This window comes from Oryx dammah, unplaced genomic scaffold, assembly GCF_014754425.2.
Source record: "Oryx dammah isolate SB20612 unplaced genomic scaffold, SCBI_Odam_1.1 HiC_scaffold_13, whole genome shotgun sequence".
Taxonomy (NCBI): Eukaryota; Metazoa; Chordata; class Mammalia; order Artiodactyla; family Bovidae; genus Oryx; species Oryx dammah.
Window position 1 is genome coordinate 29,883,303 of NW_024070197.1, and position 20,854 is coordinate 29,904,156.

Here is a 20,854-nt window from a genome sequence, read left to right on the forward strand (position 1 = left end):
CTATATCAACTTATGCTATATTACTATCATTTAGAAACAATGTTTATTGGAGCACCTACCATAAACCAGGACATCAGATAACACTAGGAGTATAGAAGAGAGCAAAACAGACCCAGTCTCTTATTTTCACAGGGTTCACAGTCTAATGATATACCTCTTGGTTACATCATCTGTTTATATACCCTTCATTCATGACAAAGTTCACTAGAAACTGATTCTCAAATACCAGAACAAAACCTAAGTCTAGTCATCCCCAGGAAAAGGGTCATGAATTCACCTTCCCAGAATAAAGCCTATTCTCAAGGCTTGGTCTCTGTAATGATTTGATGAGAGGCTGGGTCTGTGATATCTGCCAAACCATAAGCACAAACATACAGAGGGACTCCTAGCTCCAGTCTGAGTGGCCATGTGGAAAATTACACACCCAGGACACACCCAGCCAGAAACTGAAGAGCTTAGCAATGTAGGCAGAAAGGAACATTAGTCAAGCTTTCTTGGGAGAGGTGGGCTAGGGGTAGAACAGCGGCGCCCTTGGGGTTGGTGGCCCTCCACCAACTCAGAATCACCAGCTGACCCTCCAAGCTACTGTTCTAAACCCATATCACCACCCAGGAAACTCTATGGTAAGCCACAGGGAAGGCCTGAGGAACAGAGAGGGCTGGTGTTAGGGATTTCTGCTTCTCAGAATAGGCAACAAAATACGACTGATGAAGATACTGAGTCTTAACATGTGATACCTTATTGACCAAATGCCCTACCTAATGTCCTTCTGGCCATGTGACATGTTCACTCTCATTTGTTTCCTTAGATGAGGAGTGGACGGCAGAAATCACTGTGTATTCCTCCCAACAGATTATCAAAGTTTATGTTGGAAGCCACTGGTATGCAACCACCCTGCAGACCCTGCTGAAGGTACTGCTGGCCTGAGGCTGCCCTCCTCTGCTTGCGGCTTCTGTGGCTGAGATCCTCTAGAACCTGTCACTGACTCTCACTCAGCCTCCAGCACCTGCTTAGATCAAGGATTTTTCCTCCTACTCCTAGGTCTTACTGCATGAGCAGCAGGCTGGGAAAGCCTTCAGGAGTCTGAGTAGGGAGGGGCCTGGACCAAGGCAGGATGTAGGGTGAGGTCCCCGATGCCTCAAGAAAGTGGTTGAGGAGCCAGCAATACTTTGAGCAGAGATGACATGCTTCTCCCTGGATTCTCTGCTACTCATGTGTCTCCTTGTGGCCAACAAGACAGGGAGATAGAAATCCCAAAGCCTCTGCTCTGGAATGGGTGGGAAAATGAAGACTGCCCTTCTCCTTAATGAGGACGTAGCCCTTTAACTAACAGACTAACTAACTAACTAACTAACTAACTAACAGACTAACAGAGTCTGATGTCCAACCCTTTGCAGTATCCAGAACTGTTGACCAACCCTCAGAGAGTGTACTGGATAACATACGGACAGACCCTGCTGATCCACGGGGATGGCCAAATGTTCCGACACATTCTCAACTTCCTGAGGCTTGGAAAACTATTTTTACCATCTGAATTTAAGTGAGTGCAGGAAGGAAATCATATGATGAAACTCCCATCCCTCTGCAAGGAGGAAATTTGAGTTTGCAGCCTTGACGGAGGAGATTATGTTATTTCCAACATGTGAACTGCTGTTCAGAGCAGCCGCTCTGGAGGCCAACAACCCCATCCACATTCCCACTCTAGATGCCCAGTGTGACTGCTTCTTGTCATTCACAGGGAATGGCCCCTCCTCTGCCAGGAGGTGGAGGAATACCACATCCCATCTCTCTCAGAAGCACTTGTCCAGTGTGAGGCATACAAGTAAGGAAACCACTCCCTTGATACCATGATCTAAAGTTTGAACCTTTATATGCCTCTTGGGAATCCTGTCCTAAGTCCTACCTCCCAGTAGGACCTGTTCTCCTTAGGGTTAAGGGGGTGGGGCAGACTCAGGACTGGGAAGGGACATAAGCAAAACTCTTTAAGGCCCCTCCTCCCTGAATGAACTCTCAGCCAAAGGGCACATCTGGTCAATGGACTAGTGGAAGCTTCTGCTCACTAACCAAACCCTCTTGGGATCTGCAGGTCATGGATCCAGGAGAAAGAATCTGAAAGTGAAGAAGCTTTTCCCATCAGAAGGCTGCACGTGGTAACAGAAGGGCCAGGGTCACTGGTGGAGTTCAGCAGAGACACCAAAGAAGTAAGTTCCAGCCTCCTCTGGTTTGGTGGTGTCCTGAAAGGGCCTCAGCACAGGACTCGGGACAGATCCCGCTAATGGGGAGCATGGCAAAATGAAAGAGACAGGCCTGCATGGCTCTAGCACAGTGACTAGAGTTCAGCTTCTGAACACAAGTAAGTGCTGGCCCCTTGAGGCCTGGCATGCTGATATGCCCTTTTGGTGTTTGAGAGGCCCATGGGCTGGTTACCAACCCCACTCCAACTGAGCAGATCTCAAATGTTAGACCCATGTCGGGGATGAAATTGTTCTGGGTAAGCAAGTGAAGTCTTAAGAGACCCAGCTTATCAGATCTTGGGTAGGGCTTCATTGTGGAAGTACAACATGCCCAGAGCTGCTGTGCCCTCTCCCCAGACCACAGCTTGCATACCAATGGAGTTCCAAGACTGCAATGACCGAACTCTGTGGAACAAGGCCAAGGGGACCCTGGCCAGGTGCAGCCAGATAGAGGAGGCTGAACAGTACTCCCGGACAATCCAGATGTCCTTGTGCCGAGGTGCCAAGAGGGCAGGTAATCCCAGCACATATTCACACTGTCCCGGCCTATGTGCCAACCCTAGACACTGGGGGGGCCACCCTGAGAGTCCTCCCAAGAAGAAGTGTACCACTGTCAACCTCACACAGAAATCTGAAACCAAAGACCCTCCTGTTACCCCCATGCAAAAACTTATCTCCCTGGTAAGGGAGTGGGACATGGTCAACTGCAAACAGTGGGAATTCCAGCCACTGTCAGCCCCCCGGAGCAGCTCCTTGGAGGAAGCCACCCTGCAGCACTCCTCAGGAAGTGAGGCTGTTTCCCAGCCCAGCACCTCAGCTTCTTGGAAAGGCCATTCCACAGCCTCAGAGAAGGACCCAGGCCCACAGGCAGGGGCTGGAGCCAGAACCAAAGACAAGGGGCCAGAGCCAAACTTTAATCCATACTTCCCCATGAAAAGAGCTGTCGCCCTGAAGGACTGGGGCAAGCAGAGATCAAAGGAGAGAGGTGAGTCCTGTCCCATCCTTGACCTAAGTCCCATTTACAACAGAGAAGGCAAACCTTGGCCAAGACCACAGAGTGAGTTAGTGATTAAAGGAGACTAGAACTGCATTCACTCTGCCAAGCAAAAGACCCAGAAACGACAGACACGCTGGCATGGCCTGGGGGCTTGAGAAGCCACATGAGGCATATGAAAGGAAGGACCTATAAAGCAGTAGGGGCACAAAGAAGGGTTCAGGGCTGAGGAGTCAACGGAGGAAAGGAGAAATCTTGGGTGCTTGTGGAAACCTAAGTCATGGGTCTAGCAGCTGGAAACCAGTCTTCATAAAGTGATGAAGGATAAGGCTGAAGACATTAGGAATCAGGACAGGTCTTGTGGGTCAAGTTCAGGACCTGGTACTTTGTTCCAATTCTAAGTGGAGCAGCCAGCCACTGAAGCATTCTATACATGGGAACAAGCACAATCAGGTATGCATTTAGAAAGTTTGTTCCAGGGGCAGAGGAAATGCAGCAGCAGAAGGTAAGTGTTGGAAGTGCCAAGACCATCCTAGGTGAAACAGGTTAGGCAGTTGGAGGAAATAGGAAAGGATTGGGCCAAGGAGGGGACAGGTTTTTGATTTGGGTGACTGCAAGGGGGTGGCCAGTTACTGAGGTAGGAAGGAGAGGAGTAGGACTTGGGGAAGAGGACACAGTGTGTATGAAGTACTGATGGGCGTCCAAGGGGAGAAGTCCAGGAGGCAGGAGGGTATATGGGGACCAGGCTGAACAGAGAGGAATGTGTGTGGTGGAGAAGTGAGGAGCAGCCCAGAGAAGTGGGCTGAGAACTGCTATTATGGACTGTTTCCTCTGCTCTCTCAAAGACCTTCCTATAGTATTCTGTCATTTTCTCTTTCAGTGGCTTGTGTCATGCTTGGAGGGGTCTTCCTGGGCCCTGCCTGTGAGCCCCCAGTTGGTTTGTCAAGCATGTTCTTCAGAGTAGACATGCATCAGCAAACCTCCCTACCCCCCACAAAAGCTCATCTCATAATTTTACAAAGATTTCCAGTCCCCAGCTGGGTTGTGATCAGCTCTATTTACTACTAGCCTAGTTCAACAGATGATTTGGAAAGTTCCTTGGAGTTCTGAAATTGAGGATGTGGCTTGCAGTGATTCCAGGGCGATGGAGAGAGGAGAGTTAGAACATGGCCCTCCCAGCCAAGGCTCCCGCTTCTGAGAAGCTGGAGGCAAGGGCTGGTGACTGACTGCACTGGTCTGTTGCTAGAGGTCTCCTCCCTGCTTGGGCTCTGATGGAGCTTAAGGAGAGACCTCTCCCCACGTTGTTTTCACAGAAAGCCCTGCCCCTGAGCTGACCCTGACTGAGGCCAGTGAGGGGGACAACACAGGGGTCATCCTCAAGGTGACCCACCCCCCCGTGGTGGGCAGTGATGGCTCGTGCATGTTCTTTGAGGACAGCATCATCTACACCACGCACATGGACCACCTCAGGCGCACGCCGCCCCCAGCCAGCCCCCAGCCCCGAGGTGAGGCTCTGGAGCTGGGCCTGGCCCTGCCCATGGGCAGATGCCTGAGTCCCCAGCCAGGTACTTCAGGGATAGGGTCTCCCTGGAAGCCCTGCACTTCTCCCCCTAACCAAGGCTGGCTCTGAGGCCCTCGCCATGGCAGATGTGGCCACACCCCCTCTCTCCTCCACAGAGGTGACTTTCCTGAGTTTCTCTCTGTCCTGGGAAGAGATGTTTTATGCACAGAAATGTCACTGCTTCCTGACTGACATCATTCTGGATTCCATCCGGCAAAATGACCCCAAAGCCATCACAGCCAAGGTGGTCTCCCTGGTCAACCGGCTGTGGGTACGTGTGATTGGCCCCAGGCCCTGTTCCTTCTCCACTGTCCCCTCACTTCCACAATAATAGTGCAAGACAAGAGGGAGCAGCCAAGACAAGGGGGAGCAGCTAGGGGAAGAGATCAGGGGCAGAAGGGTGGCAAGAAGGGTAGGGACTGGGAGACCAGGGCGGCAGCATCTGGGCCGAGCCATGGCTAAGAGGCAGTTTGAAGTTTCGGTACCCCTTGACCTCTGCGGCTTCTGCAGGCCCAGAGAAGCCCCCGCTCCGCATCCCACTCTAAGGGGCTGGGAGCAAATGTGTGTCAGGCTGTGGCCTCCAGCCCTGCCTCACTGTGGGCTCTTCTGGCAGACCCTGCACATAAGCCCCAAGCAGTTTGTGGTGGATTTGCTGGCCATCACTGGATTCAAGGATGACCGGCACACCCAGGAACGCCTATACAGCTGGGTTGAGGTGAGGGCCACCTGTACCCCACGGGAAATGGCGACCCTCTGGATGCCTCAGATGGACACTGTCTTGCTGTGTGAGGGCCAAGCCAGTGCTGCCCAGAAGGCGAAGATAGGGAACTAGAACTCTAGTCGCTGGTCCCAGGGAGGGAGGAACAATGGCTGAAATTAACCTGTCCAGAGTGGTCAAAAAGCAGTATTTGGGTCACTACTTTTTGTAGTTTTCTCCAATGTTTACCAAATTAGCCTTCATCACTAACAACCCTGACCAGGGATGCACATCATATGAGCTCGTTTTGAGGTGCTGAAATCAGAGAGACTATTGGCAGTCACATGCTTTCAGTGAGTTAGAGATATCAACATCACCTACTCAGCCATGATGTCAATACTTTTGTATTATACATTCCTTTTCTCCTTAAGCTGCTATAAAGCAGTTTTTGCAAAGAAAATTCTTCAATAAGGGCAAAGGAATAACTCAGGTTTTTGTTTTTTGAGTCCTTAAAATAATTTTAGGATTCAAATTTTTATTTGAACATTGGCGGTGAAAAAGATTTGGCTAATTTTTCATTAATCTGGTATTTCTGTAATCAAGTACATTATTATAACACCTTTCACCATAAACATAATAGTGCCAAGTCACTAGCCTCTGCCTAGTCTGTTGACTGGAAATGAAATCAGCATCTGCGACTAGGAAGTGGACAGTGACAGGAAACATGCACTTTTGATCCTCTATTCATTTCATTCTGTGCCCTGGCAGCCACTCTGAGCCCCAGGTCTGTGAGATGCCTTTAGGCAGAACGGAGGTCAACAGCACCAGCTGGCCTTGCCCCCAACCCTGCCCCCACCCAGGCAGCAGGACCTCACAAAGCTAGAGTAGCAGCCAGCTAGGAATAAGACCAGCCTTTCCTTCCAGCTCACGTTGCCTTTCGCCAGGAAATATGGCCGCTGTGTGGACCTGCTCATCCAGAGGGGCCTGTCAAAGTCTGTCTCTTACTCTGTCCTGAGCAAGTACCTACAAGATGGCTAAGGTGCCCAGCCATGCTTGGGGAGATACGCTGCCCCCACATCCCACCCATCCCATCACCAAGATGCATTTAAACCAGGGATGTCCCCACCGAAGGGTGCATTATCAGTTTATTTTTTTAAATAAAGAATAAATCACGAGTCAAGGGTCTGGACTCCATCTCTGAGAACCAAATACCTTACAACCAGAGAAATAATCTTATACAACTCTAACTGAAAGCTATTCAAAAACCTCTGAGTCCATGTAACCAAACTGGACTGGGGAGCTAGGGCATACAAGAGGAAGAGTCCAGCAGGGATGAGCCTGGCTTTGAGACCCGGAGTTGGGAAGCAGTGGTGAGGAACCCACCTCTGTTCCTCCTGAAGGGTGGGGCAGCTTAGTCACTACCAGAGCCACTTAACATCCCACTAGCCTACAGCATAGAAATAAACATCCACCTTCTGCTCTGGGTGGGAGAAGAAGATGGGGACAGAAGGGGACATGGGCCAGGAACCCAAAATGAGGGTGCTTATTTAGGCTCTGCTGCCAGAATCCCCTGGAGAGGTCACTGCCGATCTGTCCAATGGACACAGACATCAGAATGGGTGGTTGACAGGACTGTGCATATGGACTGGAGGTGAACCAGGTGCTGCCCATGGCCTGGTCGTAGCAGATCTCCAGGGAAGTGATGCTCCTTGGATCTAAAGATTCCTGGATCCACTGCCCACCTTCAAGCCCAGGCTCAGACCTGTGGTACAAAGCCAAGTATGAACACATATTTCCCTGGCTCAGGATCCAGGAGGGATCTCTAAGGAATGGCTCTGTCCCACCACCCTCAGTTCCACCTAAAGACAAGGGTGCCATAGGCCCAGGTAGAGCTGAGAAAGCGCTGGTAGGTACAAGGCAAAATGGCACTCACGTAGGACAAGTCCTCCAGGCCCTTGCCCAGGATCTGCCCTGACACACAGCTGCTGTCTGAGCCACTGGAGCCACTGGCTGATGGGCACTGGGAGGAAACCTCTGAGTCCTCAGGGGCTGGGAAGGGAGACCAGGTGAGCCATCAGCAGGGGAGGCCCAGACCCAAGTCATGCCCTCCTGCCTCTGGGAAAGCCCAGAAACCTACTCAAAGATGGCTGGCTGCCCAGTTCGGCATCAGTCTCCAGTGCTGCTTCCTCTGGGAAACTGGTGGAATACAGGGGCCAGCGGAAGCCCAGAAGAGCTGGGTCTCTGTGCAGATGCAGGTTGAGGGACCCCAGTACGGAGCAAGAGGCAGGATCTCCAGGAAGGGCACCTGAGGCCCCCAGGTAGGGGCTGTCAGAGTCAAAGGGAGCCACAGCAATGGAGGCCCGAGAGCGAACTGCTGCATGAGAAAGAGAGTCCGGTTGGGTCAGGCCAGAGCTCAGCTGGGCCGAGGTCCTGAGGGGAGTGCAGGCTAGGGCTGCCAGAGGCCCACATCGCTCCCTGATCAGCTCTCCCCACCCTACCCCCGCAGCCTGTCTGCTACCTCGGCACTTCAGGATATAGTTGACGGTGCGGTCATTGATAGCTTCTTCGCTGGGGGCGATGTCCTGGAAGGCCTTGTTCCCCACACCCATAGACACCATCTCAGCCATGCGCACCTCTGGGTGGAAAATGGGTATCTGGACATCAGACTGGCCCTTTATCACTCCTCCTCATGTAAGTCTCTCCTGGACACCCATAGCCTGGGGACTGTCCTGTTCACCAAACACTCAGAGGTTTACATGTCCTCAGCCTGAGATGGTGACATGAGGACTGCCTGGCTTGAGTTCTTTCTCCTGTGCTGGCTGTTGCTGCTGGACCTTTTCCACCCTCCGCAGTGTTTCCAGTTCCTGAGGCCCTTGCTGGGGCCCCTCTGGGACAATGTAAGCTCTCCAAGGAGGGGATCATGGGATGAAATGGGGCAGACACCCACCCTTGTTGTGGATGGCCTGCCTCCAGAGCAGGCGGGAGATGTCAGCTGTCCAGGCCTGCTTGGTGGCCAAACTGGCGGCTTGTAGCACAAAGGTGTCCCTAGCCTTGCGACGGCGAAACCAGATCTCGAAGCGCAGGTTGTTGTTCCCACAGCACTCAGTGAGGCCAAGATCTGCCATCTGTGTGACCAGGAGAGGAGCTCAGTGAGGCTGTAGGGGTCCTGGGGGTACAGGGAGGGCCCGAGTTGGGCCTACCTTGAATGACCGCTTGTAGGTAAACATGTCGATGCCTGTGGGTCCTCGGCGAGGCTTGCTGAAGAGCAATAGCTCCTCAAAGAGGAAAATGCGACGCAGGGATTTGTGGCGCCCACAGCGGACTGTGAACTCATCCTGCCGGACCAACTGGCCCTGTTCCTTGAGGTTGACCTGCCAAGTGGGGGCCCGGTGGGTACCTGGCCTCTTCTACCCCCTCCCTTCACACCCACTGCACCTGGCCTGCCAAGACTCACGTCACAGCCCTGGATAGCATCCATGGCTAGCAAGTCATTGCCGTGTCGCAGCTGGAAGTGCACAAGGCTCTGGGCAGCCCGCAGGGCACTCAGCTCCTGTGCAGGTCCCCCACAGGCCCGCGCCAGCTCCTGCAGCAGCAGCGCATACTTGCTCATGCGCTGGATAGGCTTCAGCAGGTAGGAGGCCAAGTCCAAGTGGTCCCCCAGTGCCTGCTGCTTGTCCTGCCGGGTGCATCAGACACCATCAGGGAGCTTCCCGTTGTTTGCTCCATCCCCCCTCCCGCTACAGTCTCCGGCTCACCCACCCTGAAGAAGACGTGACCGTAGCTGGTCATCAGGGCATCGGAGCGCGGTTTATTCTTGCTGTAGAGCGCGTACATCCCAAACTGCACCCTCTGCAAAGATACACACACAGCTTGACCAGGTGCCAATGGGCCAGCATCCAAGGGGGTCAAACCACTCAGCTCGGGAGGCCCAAATGGCCAATGACGTGTCCCCAGGCCTCCCACTGACAGATCCTACCTGCCCTGCTTGGAGTGACGGGTGATCTGGCAGGAACAGGTGCTGTGCAGGGAGGGGCTTGCCTACAGAGCTCTGGGGAGGAAGTCCTGCACAGAGCCCGGCCACTCCCACAGCCCCAAGAGCTCTGCTCTGGTCTCCTCTCACCTCCGACGACCCTTCCCCTGCTCACAACACTAAGCTACACTGACCCATCTCCTTCTCAACCACTGGGCCTCTTTCCTGCCCAGCACATTGCACTTGATCTTTTCTCTGAATGGAATGCTCTGACTACAGCCCCTCCCTCTGGCCTTAGCTCAAACATCAGCTTCTCTTAAGATGCTTCTCTAACTGTTCTCTCTAAAGGGGGTACCCCTGCCTCACTGCTAACTCACCATCACCTATCTGGATTTTTTTTCTAATCCCAATTATAATCTGGAATTATCTATTTTACACTCACATCTCCTCTGCTAAACTAAAAGTACCCTGAAGAACAGGGGCTGGTTGGTCCTGCTCATAGCTGTGCCCATCACAGGACCTGACACCAAGGTCAGACCCAATAGCTCACTGTTGAGTGTGGCAGGATCAGCCAGGGGCCACGTGGCCTGTGGGGCTTACATGGCGCAGGAAGGCATAGGCCACCCGGGGTGGGTGCTGGGTACAGGCCTCCAGCTCACGCAAGAAAAAATGGCGGTGGAAGTCCCACAGCTTCTCCAGGTTGCCAAAGAGTTGGGCACGCTGGCCACGGAGGCCCTGGGGCACATCAGGGCGATCCAGCTCAGGGAAGTAGTTCTCTATGGTGTAGTCCAGGGCACGGACATACTCCCGCTCCGTAGCCACCATCTCCGCCAGCACCAGCTGAAGTCTACCAGGGAGGTGGAGTCAGGACCCGAGACATCCACCCTGCCACCGCCCTCCCTGCCCTGCCCACTCTGTACCTGTTGGGGCTCCTGGGGTCACAGCTCCCGGGAGGAGGCATGATGGGGCATGACCCTGACTGGGCACCACCTCCAGCCTCTCGTCTGTGGCAGGCAGGTGCAATGGCCTCATGGTGGTGGAACTGGTGGGCAGGTTCTCTGAGACTCAATCCCAGATTCTGATCAAGGCTATAGGCCTTCCTCAGGGGAGGGACAGCAGGTACCGCTGGGACCCGGCTGACACACAGGCTAGCTGTGCTACCCGTTGGGGGTGACTTCAGAGCAGCTTCTAACTTCTGATCCAGGGCCAGCCAGGTGTCCTGGCACTGCGCCCAGGCCCAGCGGCACTCCTGGCGAATACCCTCAGATCCCAGCCCTGTGGCTAAAGCCCACATCTTTCGGAAGTGGGCAGGAGGCAAGTCCGGGTGCTTGGTCCAATGCAGCTGCAGCCGCTGCAGCACAACCCCTGGGCGCTCCTGTTCCAGCTCTGCCAACACCTGCCGCCCCTCCTCGGCCCAGGTCAAGGCCTGCAACACCAAGGCCAGATGGGCACTGAGGAAGGATCTCCCCAAGACTACTGAGCCTTCTCCTCTACCTCCCCCCATCCCCACAGAACGGTGGCCCCAGGCTGCATCCCCAGTGGATTTGGGCATCAGACTGAAAACAGAGAGAGAAAACAGGCACGATATCCTTCAAAGCTCAGGCTGCCATAGCACTAAGCAGCCACCCCCTCTGACTTCAGTGACCACCTGGAACCAGGGACAGGACCCCTCACGCACCTGCTTGAAGAACTGCAAGAGTCTGTCGGCATCTGCCAGTCGCTGCCGCCGCTGGGCCAAGGCCCTAGAGAAGTCGGCCAGCTGGGTTTGCAGGGTCAGAAAGCGGGCCCCAAAGGGGCCCAGTTCGGCCGCATCACAGCCAACCAGTGGCTGCAGACATTTCTCCCCTCGCCTGATCTGTTCCTGGAGACAGAGTTTGGAATCAGCAAGCCTAGGCCTGGCATGGCAATTGCTGAGCCTAGGTCTTTTCCATGGATGTCTACATGGCATCACCAAGTCACTTCTGTGAAGACCAGACCTCCACAAACCCTCCCCCAACCCCCTCTCTCTGTGCTCCTCTCCACAGCGAAACTCCCTGGAGAAACCGTTATTTTCATCACTACTTCTTAACTATGTTGGCCTTCTGCAGCCCCACTTCACTCCCCATCCCCAGCGCCTCTCAGGCTTCCTCTGACTCTTACCATTCAGTACTACCAAACCTCTCTCCTCTAGCTCCCCTGACCTCTCCCCTCTCCCTGATTCTCCTTGGCTTGCTCTAGTGCTTCCCCTCTCCTGATCCCCCATCCATTAGCTCAGTTGTTAAACCTTGGTGTTCCTGAAGACAGCCCACTCTTTCTCAGGCAATCATGTGCAAACACACTTCAAATATCACCCATACGCCTACAACCACCAAATGAGCCTCTACACTCAGTGCTCCCTCTCCCTCCCTCATGGTCACTTCCAAAGTACATCCAAGGCTGGACAGATGAACGCCCTTTCCCCCAGAAGGTCCGCCTCTCAGGGAACACTACCTATTCACCTTTGTAAACACTTCTTTCTCTCACAGCTTCACATGTATCCACCACTGAATCCTATCAACTTCTCAAATGTTATCTCCTCTGCCACCATCCTGGCCAGAGTAAGCATCATTCCCACCTGGACCACTACAAGTGCCTCCTCAATGGACTCTGATTGTCCATCCACCAAATCTTCTGTCTACCCAGGAACTATGGTAATATTTCTAGAATACAGATCTGATTATATGATTTTCCTGCTTAAACTGTACTCCATTACAGGACCCAGTTCCTGGCCACTGGCCATTCTTCCAGCCTCATTTTACCTCATCTCACCCCACTCTCCCCCCTCCTCTGCTCTGTATTTAATGCTCACTGACTTTCTGATGGTTCCTCAGGCAAGCCACGCTCCCTCCTATCACAAGACCTTTGCACATGCTTTTTGCTTCCTCAGTCTGAAACGTCTTATCTCTAACCCTCTTCTGCCTGGTTAATGTCAACCTATCCTTCAGATCTCAGATTAAAGTCACTATCTCAAGAGAGTTTGCCCAATACCTCTCCTCATTCAGGACTTTTATCATACACTCAGATATAAATACCTGTATTGCTTCTCTCTAGAACTTTTGTACAGAAAGAACAAATGTGCTCAGTCGCACAGTCATGTCCAACTCTTTGCAACCTCATGGACGGTAGCTTGCCAGGCTCCCCTGTCCATGGGATTCTCCAGGCAAGAATACTGGAGTGGGTTTCCATTCCCTTCTCCAAAAAAGAACATATACATGACTTTCAATCTTTGGTTACAACTGATCTCCTCCGCTGGGTTGTAATTTCCAAGAAAATAAAGACTAGATTTACTTTCACCCACTCTGCATTCCAAGTTTCTGGCAAAGTGCTCCAATACCTACACAAGGAACAAGTAACCAAACTCACCTGAGCAATCTGGTCCAGCTCCCGAAAAGGGCCTTGGGCCTGAAGCAGCATGTCCAGTGAAGGCTCCCTGGGCTCCTCAAGTGCTGGCCAGCCCACCTGCTGAAGCCACACTTCCATCTGGAGGAGTATGAACAAGGAAAGGAAAGTTGTTGCTATGGGGTGGGGGTGATGCTTAAGATTAGAGGTGAGGCCCACTGGGGCAGATAGTTCCCACCTGATGCAGCTCGCCCTCCTGGGCCTCCAGCGTCTGGACCAACTCCAGTGCTTGTATTCGGCGGTTACCCTGCAGTGTCAGTTGGTGCAGCAATCCATCCACGCGGCCATACAGCTCCTCAACCTCGTCCACCGCTGACCTGGTGCATGGTACATGTCTTAGGGCTCCTTCCAGGTGCCTAGCTCCACTTGACCCTGTCCTGGGACCATAATCCTGGCTGGTCTGGGCCAGGCACTGAGTCCTTGGCATGGGATATGGTGGGCTGGGGCAAGACGTGGGCTTGTACCTACCTGTAGTCTGGGCTCAGGGTTACCTCTGGGACCTCTTGCTTTAGCCACGTCAGCTCCAAGGCTCCCTGGCACTGTAGCCATGCCAACCGTGGAGAGTCTAGCACATGCTCCATCAGGACCTGTGCCTGCCGCAACAGTCGACCGACTTCCTATGATTAAGAGCAACAGGTGGTGGAGGCGTGCATGGGAGAAGGGGAAGGAAGATAGGGAGTATTTGGGGAGGTGTCAAGAGGGGACACTCACCCCAGACTCCACAGGCTGGGGCACAGCCTTCATGCTCTCAATGGCTCCCTGAAGCAGGGCACAAACTACCTGGCAGCTCTGCAGGAGGGCTTCCAGACGCTGTGAAGAGAGGCAGGCATGACTAGCGCAGAGCACAGGGCTGGTCCCAGGCATCTTGGATCCCAGGCCACAGCAGCCAGCTATGCACTGCCCAAGCCAGCCCAGGGGAGGCTCCTCTGCTGACCATATCACCTGTCTACCCACCCAATGCCCCCCCCAGTGTACTGACCATCCGGAAGTCCAGCCAAGCCTGGTGACAGTAAGGCAGGCCTCCTCCTAGTGAAGTGAGCAACTCTGAGGTGGAGATGTGGGTCAGCAGGCTTTGGTGAGAGGATAGATGCTCTAACTGCAGAAAAAGAAGGTGTAGTGGACTCGGGCCTGGGGGGGGACTCACCTCATCTCCACCCTGACCAAAATGGCTCAGTACCTGTAGCCCTGCAGGCACTTCCTCTGGCAGCTTTCCCACCAGCAGCACACGGTGCACTGATCCTGGGACTGCTTCCTGCAAAGAATCTGAGCTCAGCCCTTACCCCAACCCTACACAAAAGGAATGGCTAAGGGGAAGAAGGGAGCTACAATCCTGTACTCACTTGCAGTTGGCTGAGCCCCCAGAATATGGAAGAGCTTGGGGAACAAATCCGGGCATCCACTAGCACGGTCAGTCCCAAGGTCTGTACTTTGGGCCTAAAGGAGCAGGCATTGGTTGAGTATCTATTTCCCCAACCCTGCCATCTCCTGGCTCAGGTTCTGTCCCCCAACCTCCTCCCCCAACCTGGGGATGCTTTGCAAGTAGAGCAGGAGGCGGACGAGCTCATGGCTGTTGCACTTGGGGTGATTCCAGGCTGAGTTATGGGCACACAGAAGCAGCACTGCCCGGCCTTCCACATCTCGAGTCCCTGTGGGGAAAAGGCAGTGAACACCTGCTCAATCAAGCCACCCCACCTGTACTGCCTTTAGTGTCTCCCAGCTAGCTACCTGGCAGGGCAGCCATGCCACTGGCAAGTAGCTCCCAGGCAAGGTCTTGGGCCAGGAGGTAGTCAGTGGACTTCAAGAGCCTGGATCTGTGGGAGTCTTGGGGAGGAAAACCGCTTGGGTCTACACTGGGCAATCTACCCAGAGACCCTCTATTTGCACCTGGGCTTTAGTCTGAGTAGGATCAGAAGCCTCCCCACCTTCAGGTACCCTCCCTCCTTCCCTCCCAAGACCTCCCCGGCCTAGCCTTCCTTACCTGCCTCCAGTAGCTCTGATGATGTCTCAGATAAAAGACCTCCAAGGTTCACAGGGTCACTGTCCAACCCTTCAGGGTCCAAGCGGACTGGCATGACCCTGCCTGAAACTGAGTCCCCTGCCAAGTCTCCTCCTTGGCTGTCATTCTCACCCTGTGCCAGACTAAGGTGGGAAGACATTGGACTTAGGAGGATCTCTACTCCAGAGGAGGCTGGTTCCTTTATGTGGACCGAAGACCCTCTTAATGTGCCCTTCTGGCCATGCCCCGACTTATCTGCAACCATCTGTCCTGTGGGTGACTGAAGTTCACCAGGCAGAGGGCTGCCCTGGAGCTCCTCCCCCTGGGCTGCCCCTGATGGTGGGCTTGGAGGATGGGGGGTCTTAGCCTGCATCTGGGGAGCAGGTTCCCCTTCATCCCAGGCATTTCTGAAACTGCACACAGCAAATCTCCAGTCAGTGGCATGGCCGTGGGACTCTGGAGACTCATCCCCATCCTCCAGGGGCCCTTCCATCACCCCTTCCTTAAGGGTGGGCCTGCTCCAAGCAAACGGGAGAGGAGCTAAGCCCTCGGTGTGAACTGAGACCTCAGCTCATCCAGGAAACACGTTGAAGACGGCCGGGTAGGGCTCGGCGGGTGATGCAGGCAGAAGGCACTAGGCCGTAGGAGGCACCAGTCTTGGTGCCCGGCACCGGCACCGGGAGCACAGCGGCTGTCGCAGTTGAGGCCTGAGGAGAAGGGAGAAAGGCTGGGGTCTCTCCCTCCAGCTGGGGACCGGCGGTGCCACGCTCCCGTGGGCCTTCACCCGGAGGGCCCCACGCTGGGGGCCGGCCTGCGCGGGTGCGACGCTCACGGCGAGGGCGGGGCGCCGCCTCGTGCTCGCGCTCACGCCGGCCTGGCCGACCCCGGCCTCGCCATGGGCTCGCGCGTCCGTTCCCTCGCCCGCCCCGCCGGCCACGCTCACAACCCCAGGACGCGCCGACGGGGAACCGCGAACCCAAGACGCCAGGCAGCCGGAGCCCTCGAACGTACCGCACCGCTGCCTCGACGGCGGCTACTGCGCGCAGCCTCCAGAACGCGGGGGTGGCACGGGCGCAGCAGGGAACGCGGCGGCGCCGCACCGCCCCCTGGGGGCCGGAGGACGCAGCCACCGCCCACCCCGCCCGGCCCGACGGCAGCCGCCCGAGCCCCAGCCAGCCCGAGAGCGCCGAGACGCCGGCTCTCGCAGCGCCCCCTGCCGAGCCACCCCCACGTCACCCGCGGGCTGGGAAGACTCGGCTTCACCCCCGGGGCTTCCAGCTGACTTTGACTTGGCTTCTCAGCCCGCTGGTAGGGGTAACGACCAGCGGCCTTCCCACGGCGCCCACTCCCCCGGCCTGCTCAGCGCGCCAGAAGCGCTCCCCCGCTGGGAAGGCGGCGTAGGTTCGCGAGGGTGAGTGAGCCAGGGGTCCGCCTGGGAGTGAGGGAGGGGGCTGGCGGAGCGAGGTGGGGAGGCTTCTGCTCTTGAATGCACGCAGGATCGGGGGAGTACAGCCCCAGCCTCCCTGGGCAAAACAAGGAGCGCTTCTGTCAGCCTGGAGACCCTTAGGAAGAGAGACTCCGGAAGCCCAAACTAGCTACTTGGTGCTGCTGGCAGCCATTAGGGGTATCTTCATGGAGGGAGGAGCCCTTCCATTGCAGCCCCTATCTTCATTTCCAGTCCTCAGGCCCAGGCACCGAGAGACAGCTTGTATGATCCCATGATGGGACGTGGGGGCTGCTGTCTGGGCTAGAGGGAAGGAGGGAGCTCTGTAGTGGGTGCTGACCTAGATTCGCCAGGATCCACCAGGCCCGGACTCTTCACTCCCCTGCATTCTTGGCACTTCTGTCATATACACCCTCTCCCCAGCTCCCCACCCCCTGCCACAAAATCCAGCCAAAGAGGCTGGAACTGAGGACAGGATTCTGGAAGCAGAGGGCCAGGTGTGCCCTTCCACTTACCTGCTGGGTGAGCTCTTGCAACTCAGTGTCCCTTGAGCCTCATCTTACTCACCTGTAAAAGAAAGAAGGAAAGTCGTTCCTTTCTCCTGGGATTCCCCCCTGAGAACTAGGAAAGACCTGTATGTCAGAGGTCCACTTGCTGCCAGCTCTTGGGCTGTGTTGGAGCCCTGCCCTTCATTTCATGCTCTGTCAGAGGATCCTGAACTGGTGAAAGTCACTTGGACAGCTGACCTATGAGATCTTGCTCAGCTCTGAGGTGTGAAGTCCCTTTGGGGACATGTGGGTGTGGTCTGACACTCCCCCAAACTTGTGGGAAGATTATAAGAAGGTAGCCTATGTGGCCAGAAGAAGACACTGTGCCCCATAACCTTATTCAGGCCCTGGGTTCCTTGTAGAGAGAGGGCGGTGGGTACAGTGGCTTCCCTGGCTCTAGGGTAGTCACCTCCTTCAAGAAGCTGCCAGAGGAGAGAATCAGGGCATCAGAAGGAGCACCAGCAATCCTCCCCTCCCCACCGTTCCAGCTGCCACATCAGCACCAAGTCAGCCTCCCAGGAGCCTCCTTCTTCAGGGGATGTGGCTGCGAGTAAGGAGGCTTGGGGTTACCCTGCTCCATCCCCAACCCCCCGCAGGCCCTCTCATCCCACCCTCCTCTAGCTTCAGCAAGCATCAGGACCAGCCTTGGCTCCCTCCCCAGCTGTTTTAGAGCCGCCCCACTGAGTCACTGCTTCCAGCTCCCTCCCTCCCCTTCTGCTGCCCAGTCTACCCACCCCCACCCCAACCAGGCCCCCTGTGAGCCCTGGTTAGACCTGCTGGCCAGCACATGTTCCCCTCCAGAGCCAAAGACAAGAGGCCCCAAACCACAGGCCATACCTGACCCCTGCACCCCTAGGGACAGGCGGATAGATTCAGGGGCAGGGCCAGGCCTTGGTTTAGTCACTCTGCACAGAATGTGCATTGTAAGCCTCGTGAAGACAGAGACCATGTATTGCCCACTTCTGTATTTCTTGTATCTAGCACAGGGCCTGGAATAAATATTGAGGGGTGCCTGAGACTGGTCACACCAGCCCTGCCCTCCTGAGGCTCTCCACTTAGGAGCCAGATGTAAACCAGAGTCACAAATGGAAGCAGATTCAGAGGCTCAGTCGGAGAGGGCCACAGAAGAGGCAGAGGGTGGCAAGATGCACAGCTCCGGGATGGCAGAGAGACAGATAGAAATGGGGACAAACTGGGCCTAGTGGGGAACACTGGGGGCTGGGCCTGGAGCCAACCTGAGCCGCTGACCACAGCAGGGTCTGTGGGCTGAGCTAGCAGGACTGAGCAGTGACTCATGGGGCCCAGTTCTGTGGCTCTCCTGGCAGCAGAATGTCCTCACAGCAGCCTTTTCCACTGAGATCATGAAATGGGGATGGGCCTCCCTCCCCTGCCCCTTCACCAGCCAGCTCCACATTTCTTACCAACACGAGCCAATCAAAAATGGAGTGGGAGCTCTGTGCTTCTGGGGGCCTAGTGATAAGAGAACCACAGTCATTGCCCTCATTCCACCCCAAACCCTCCCCTCTTCAGTACTGCCCTAGACAGCGAGGGTGACAAATGCCCTACACCTTCCAGACCTATCTCACCTCTAGCCTAAATAAGCTCTAAACTCCTTAGTGTGGCATTCGAAGCCATCCAGAGGCATAATCAGAGCCTTCCTGTCCAGCTCCTACATAGGCCTGGAAAACTCATCTGATCACAAGCTTGTCGCAATATGTCTCCCTGTTCGTGGAATGCCCAGGTGGTGCAGTGGTAAAGGATCTGCCTGTCAGTGCAGGAGACAGGAGATGTGGGTTCGATCCCTGGGTCAGGAAGATCCCCTGGAGGAGGAAATGGCAACCCACTCCAGTATTCTTGCCTGGGAAATCCTATGGACAGAGGAGCCTGGAAGGCTACGGTCCATGGGGTCGCAAAGAGTCAGACACGACCGAGTGACTGAGTATACAGACATACGCACACCTGGAATGCTCATGCTCATCCCTCCAGGTCAAAACCGTTCCTCCTTCAAGGCACTGGAGGTAGTTCCCACCATCCTGCCTGGTCAGATGGTGACTCGTTTGCTTTTCTGCATCCCAGATGCCTGCCTCCCCTGGTTTTCTTACCCTTAGTCCGCTTATCTCTGACCAACCGTTTTCTTGGAAGTCCCCCCATTTTTAGTTACCCAGCTCTAGGCCCAGGAGCCTCTCTGCACCCCTTTCCTACACCATCAGTTGTGGATTTCATTTCTGAACCTTCCTAATCTAGTAATTTTTGAAGGATGTGGTCTCTCTCTCCTTCTGGAGAGCCGGTTCAGATTACAGATTTCTGGGCTCCCGTAGACCTGCTGAGTCAGAACCTTGGGGTAGGCCCAGGAATCTGTGTTTGACAAGCTCCCAGTGGTTCTGACACCAGGGTCTGAGAATAGCTGCCGGCTGTCTCCAACATAAGCACCTTCACATCCCTGGGCCTCCCAGCAGGTCTTCCGTCGCTAGCCTTTCCTCCGACTGAGCCTTCCTCCACGTAGGCTTTCACCCATCCTCCCCCCAGCACCAGCTACATTCATGCTCCCTACTGCACATCACTGCCCACACTCTCTAGGTCACAATTCTCCCAGGCTGCCACCTCCGAAACTCGGCAGGGTCACCCCACCCAAGCCTTTGTGTCCTTGGCTGGCCTCTCCCCAGCATGTCACCCGCTGCTCCTTGCCTCTCACTGTGTGTGCTCCAGATGACTTTTATTCATGCTGCTCTTCCCACCTGAAATGCACCCACATAGCTTCACCCATGCTGTCTGAGCCCCATCACACACACACACTCATACCCCTCTCAAAGCTACCCCCCACTCCACTAGATCTCCTCAGGCCTCACAGCACTTTCTATGCTCTTGGGCTTGTAATGGAACACCAACAATGACTAACATTTATAATCCTTTACAATGGGGCAGGCTGTGTACTAGATTCTTCTCGTTTCATCATCTAATCCAGACAGCAGCGGTATGAAATAAGCATCCCATTTTAGAGATGAAGATACTGGAACTCAGAGAGAGTATGTAACATACCTAAGGTAACATACCCAGCAAGGGAGGGCTGGGACCAGCTGCTCGGCCTTACCGCAGCCGACTATAAGCTGTGTGAGGGCAAAGCCTGAAAGTCACTCTTCCTTCTCTTCCCACATTCCCCAGGCATAAGTCAGAAAAAAAGGCTGACTAAATGTGTAAGCTTTGCAGTGTGTTCAGGGTTTCAGATCTGTAAAGATGAACGACAGATCGGTGATTACCTAGGGCTCGGCAGAGGGTGAGGAGTGAATGCCAACAGTACAGAGTTTCTCTGGGAGATGATGAAACTGTTCCAAACTTAGCTTGTGGGGAGGGTTGCACAACTCTGTGAATATGTTAGAAAACCACCAAGCTGTACATTTTAAATGGGTGAATTTTATGGTGTGTGTGTATGTGAGGTATCAATAGAAAGGCCCAGTGGAAACTGGGTCTGCTGTCATCAGGGATTTCTATCCCTAGATGTTTCTGGACCCCACATTCTCCAATTTGTATCAGAAGCACTCAGGGTAACCAGCTCCCTTGAGATTGTTCTCCCACCCGCCATGTGCAGAACACATCTTTTCATTTGTCCTACCCCTCCCTCCGGGCATTTGAGGAATGTTTATCTGGTGCCAGTGTGTGTTGGCTGCATCTTTGGGCACCTTGGCATCTGACCTCTGGGGTCTTTCTTCCTGCAAGTCATTCCCGTTTTGTGGACTCCCAGTTCTGTGACCCCGTGCCCAGAGAACAATCCCCTGGACTTGCTGCAGGCTTCCTGTAAGGTGACGTAGTAGGAAAGAATGGGAGCAGAGGGAGGGCCATAGGACCTAACAGTCCTTCCCAGGACCTCCTCCCCCCGTCCACCACCCATATCTGGGAAGCCCTGGGTCACGGAGTAGAAAGTTTCCATCTCCCTCACCACATGCCCTCTTGCCCCATTCTCACCTCAAAACACCCAGACACATGGGCGCAGGACACACA

The 20,854-nt window shown here is 54.7% G+C and overlaps 2 protein-coding genes across 3 annotated transcripts in view; one reads left to right on the plus strand and one right to left on the minus strand.

Annotated features, from left to right (window-relative positions):
- Positions 1 to 6,661, plus strand: part of KCTD19 (potassium channel tetramerization domain containing 19) — a 27,166-nt gene extending 20,505 nt beyond the window's left edge. Inside the window, exons 8-16 of the mRNA XM_040254117.1 lie at positions 809 to 912; positions 1,398 to 1,540; positions 1,739 to 1,822; positions 2,087 to 2,201; positions 2,592 to 3,219; positions 4,542 to 4,793; positions 4,906 to 5,060; positions 5,403 to 5,504; positions 6,411 to 6,661. Coding sequence (XP_040110051.1) covers positions 809 to 912; positions 1,398 to 1,540; positions 1,739 to 1,822; positions 2,087 to 2,201; positions 2,592 to 3,219; positions 4,542 to 4,793; positions 4,906 to 5,060; positions 5,403 to 5,504; positions 6,411 to 6,524 — 1,697 coding nt within the window. The 3' untranslated portion in view covers positions 6,525 to 6,661. The remainder of the gene's footprint in view (positions 1 to 808; positions 913 to 1,397; positions 1,541 to 1,738; positions 1,823 to 2,086; positions 2,202 to 2,591; positions 3,220 to 4,541; positions 4,794 to 4,905; positions 5,061 to 5,402; positions 5,505 to 6,410) is intronic.
- PLEKHG4 (pleckstrin homology and RhoGEF domain containing G4) lies at positions 6,615 to 17,422 on the minus strand. 2 transcript variants are annotated; one of them, XM_040253367.1, is made up of 23 exons: positions 17,271 to 17,422; positions 16,829 to 16,880; positions 14,852 to 15,576; positions 14,599 to 14,694; positions 14,396 to 14,519; positions 14,214 to 14,307; positions 14,051 to 14,125; positions 13,853 to 13,969; positions 13,585 to 13,683; positions 13,342 to 13,490; positions 13,052 to 13,190; positions 12,838 to 12,954; positions 11,135 to 11,317; positions 10,377 to 10,882; positions 10,057 to 10,303; positions 9,246 to 9,335; positions 8,941 to 9,162; positions 8,687 to 8,857; positions 8,434 to 8,611; positions 8,005 to 8,121; positions 7,624 to 7,860; positions 7,420 to 7,535; positions 6,615 to 7,248 (listed from the first exon to the last, which is right to left on the minus strand). In XM_040253367.1, exons 3-23 carry the CDS (start codon positions 15,360 to 15,362, stop codon positions 7,243 to 7,245), a joined length of 3,594 nt encoding a protein of 1,197 aa, XP_040109301.1. In that variant the 5' UTR covers positions 15,363 to 15,576; positions 16,829 to 16,880; positions 17,271 to 17,422; the 3' UTR covers positions 6,615 to 7,242. The 2 variants fall into 2 exon arrangements, with proteins under 2 accessions (XP_040109301.1, XP_040109302.1); XM_040253368.1 differs by lacking the exon at positions 16,829 to 16,880.
- Between the last annotated feature and the right edge of the window lie 3,432 nt (positions 17,423 to 20,854).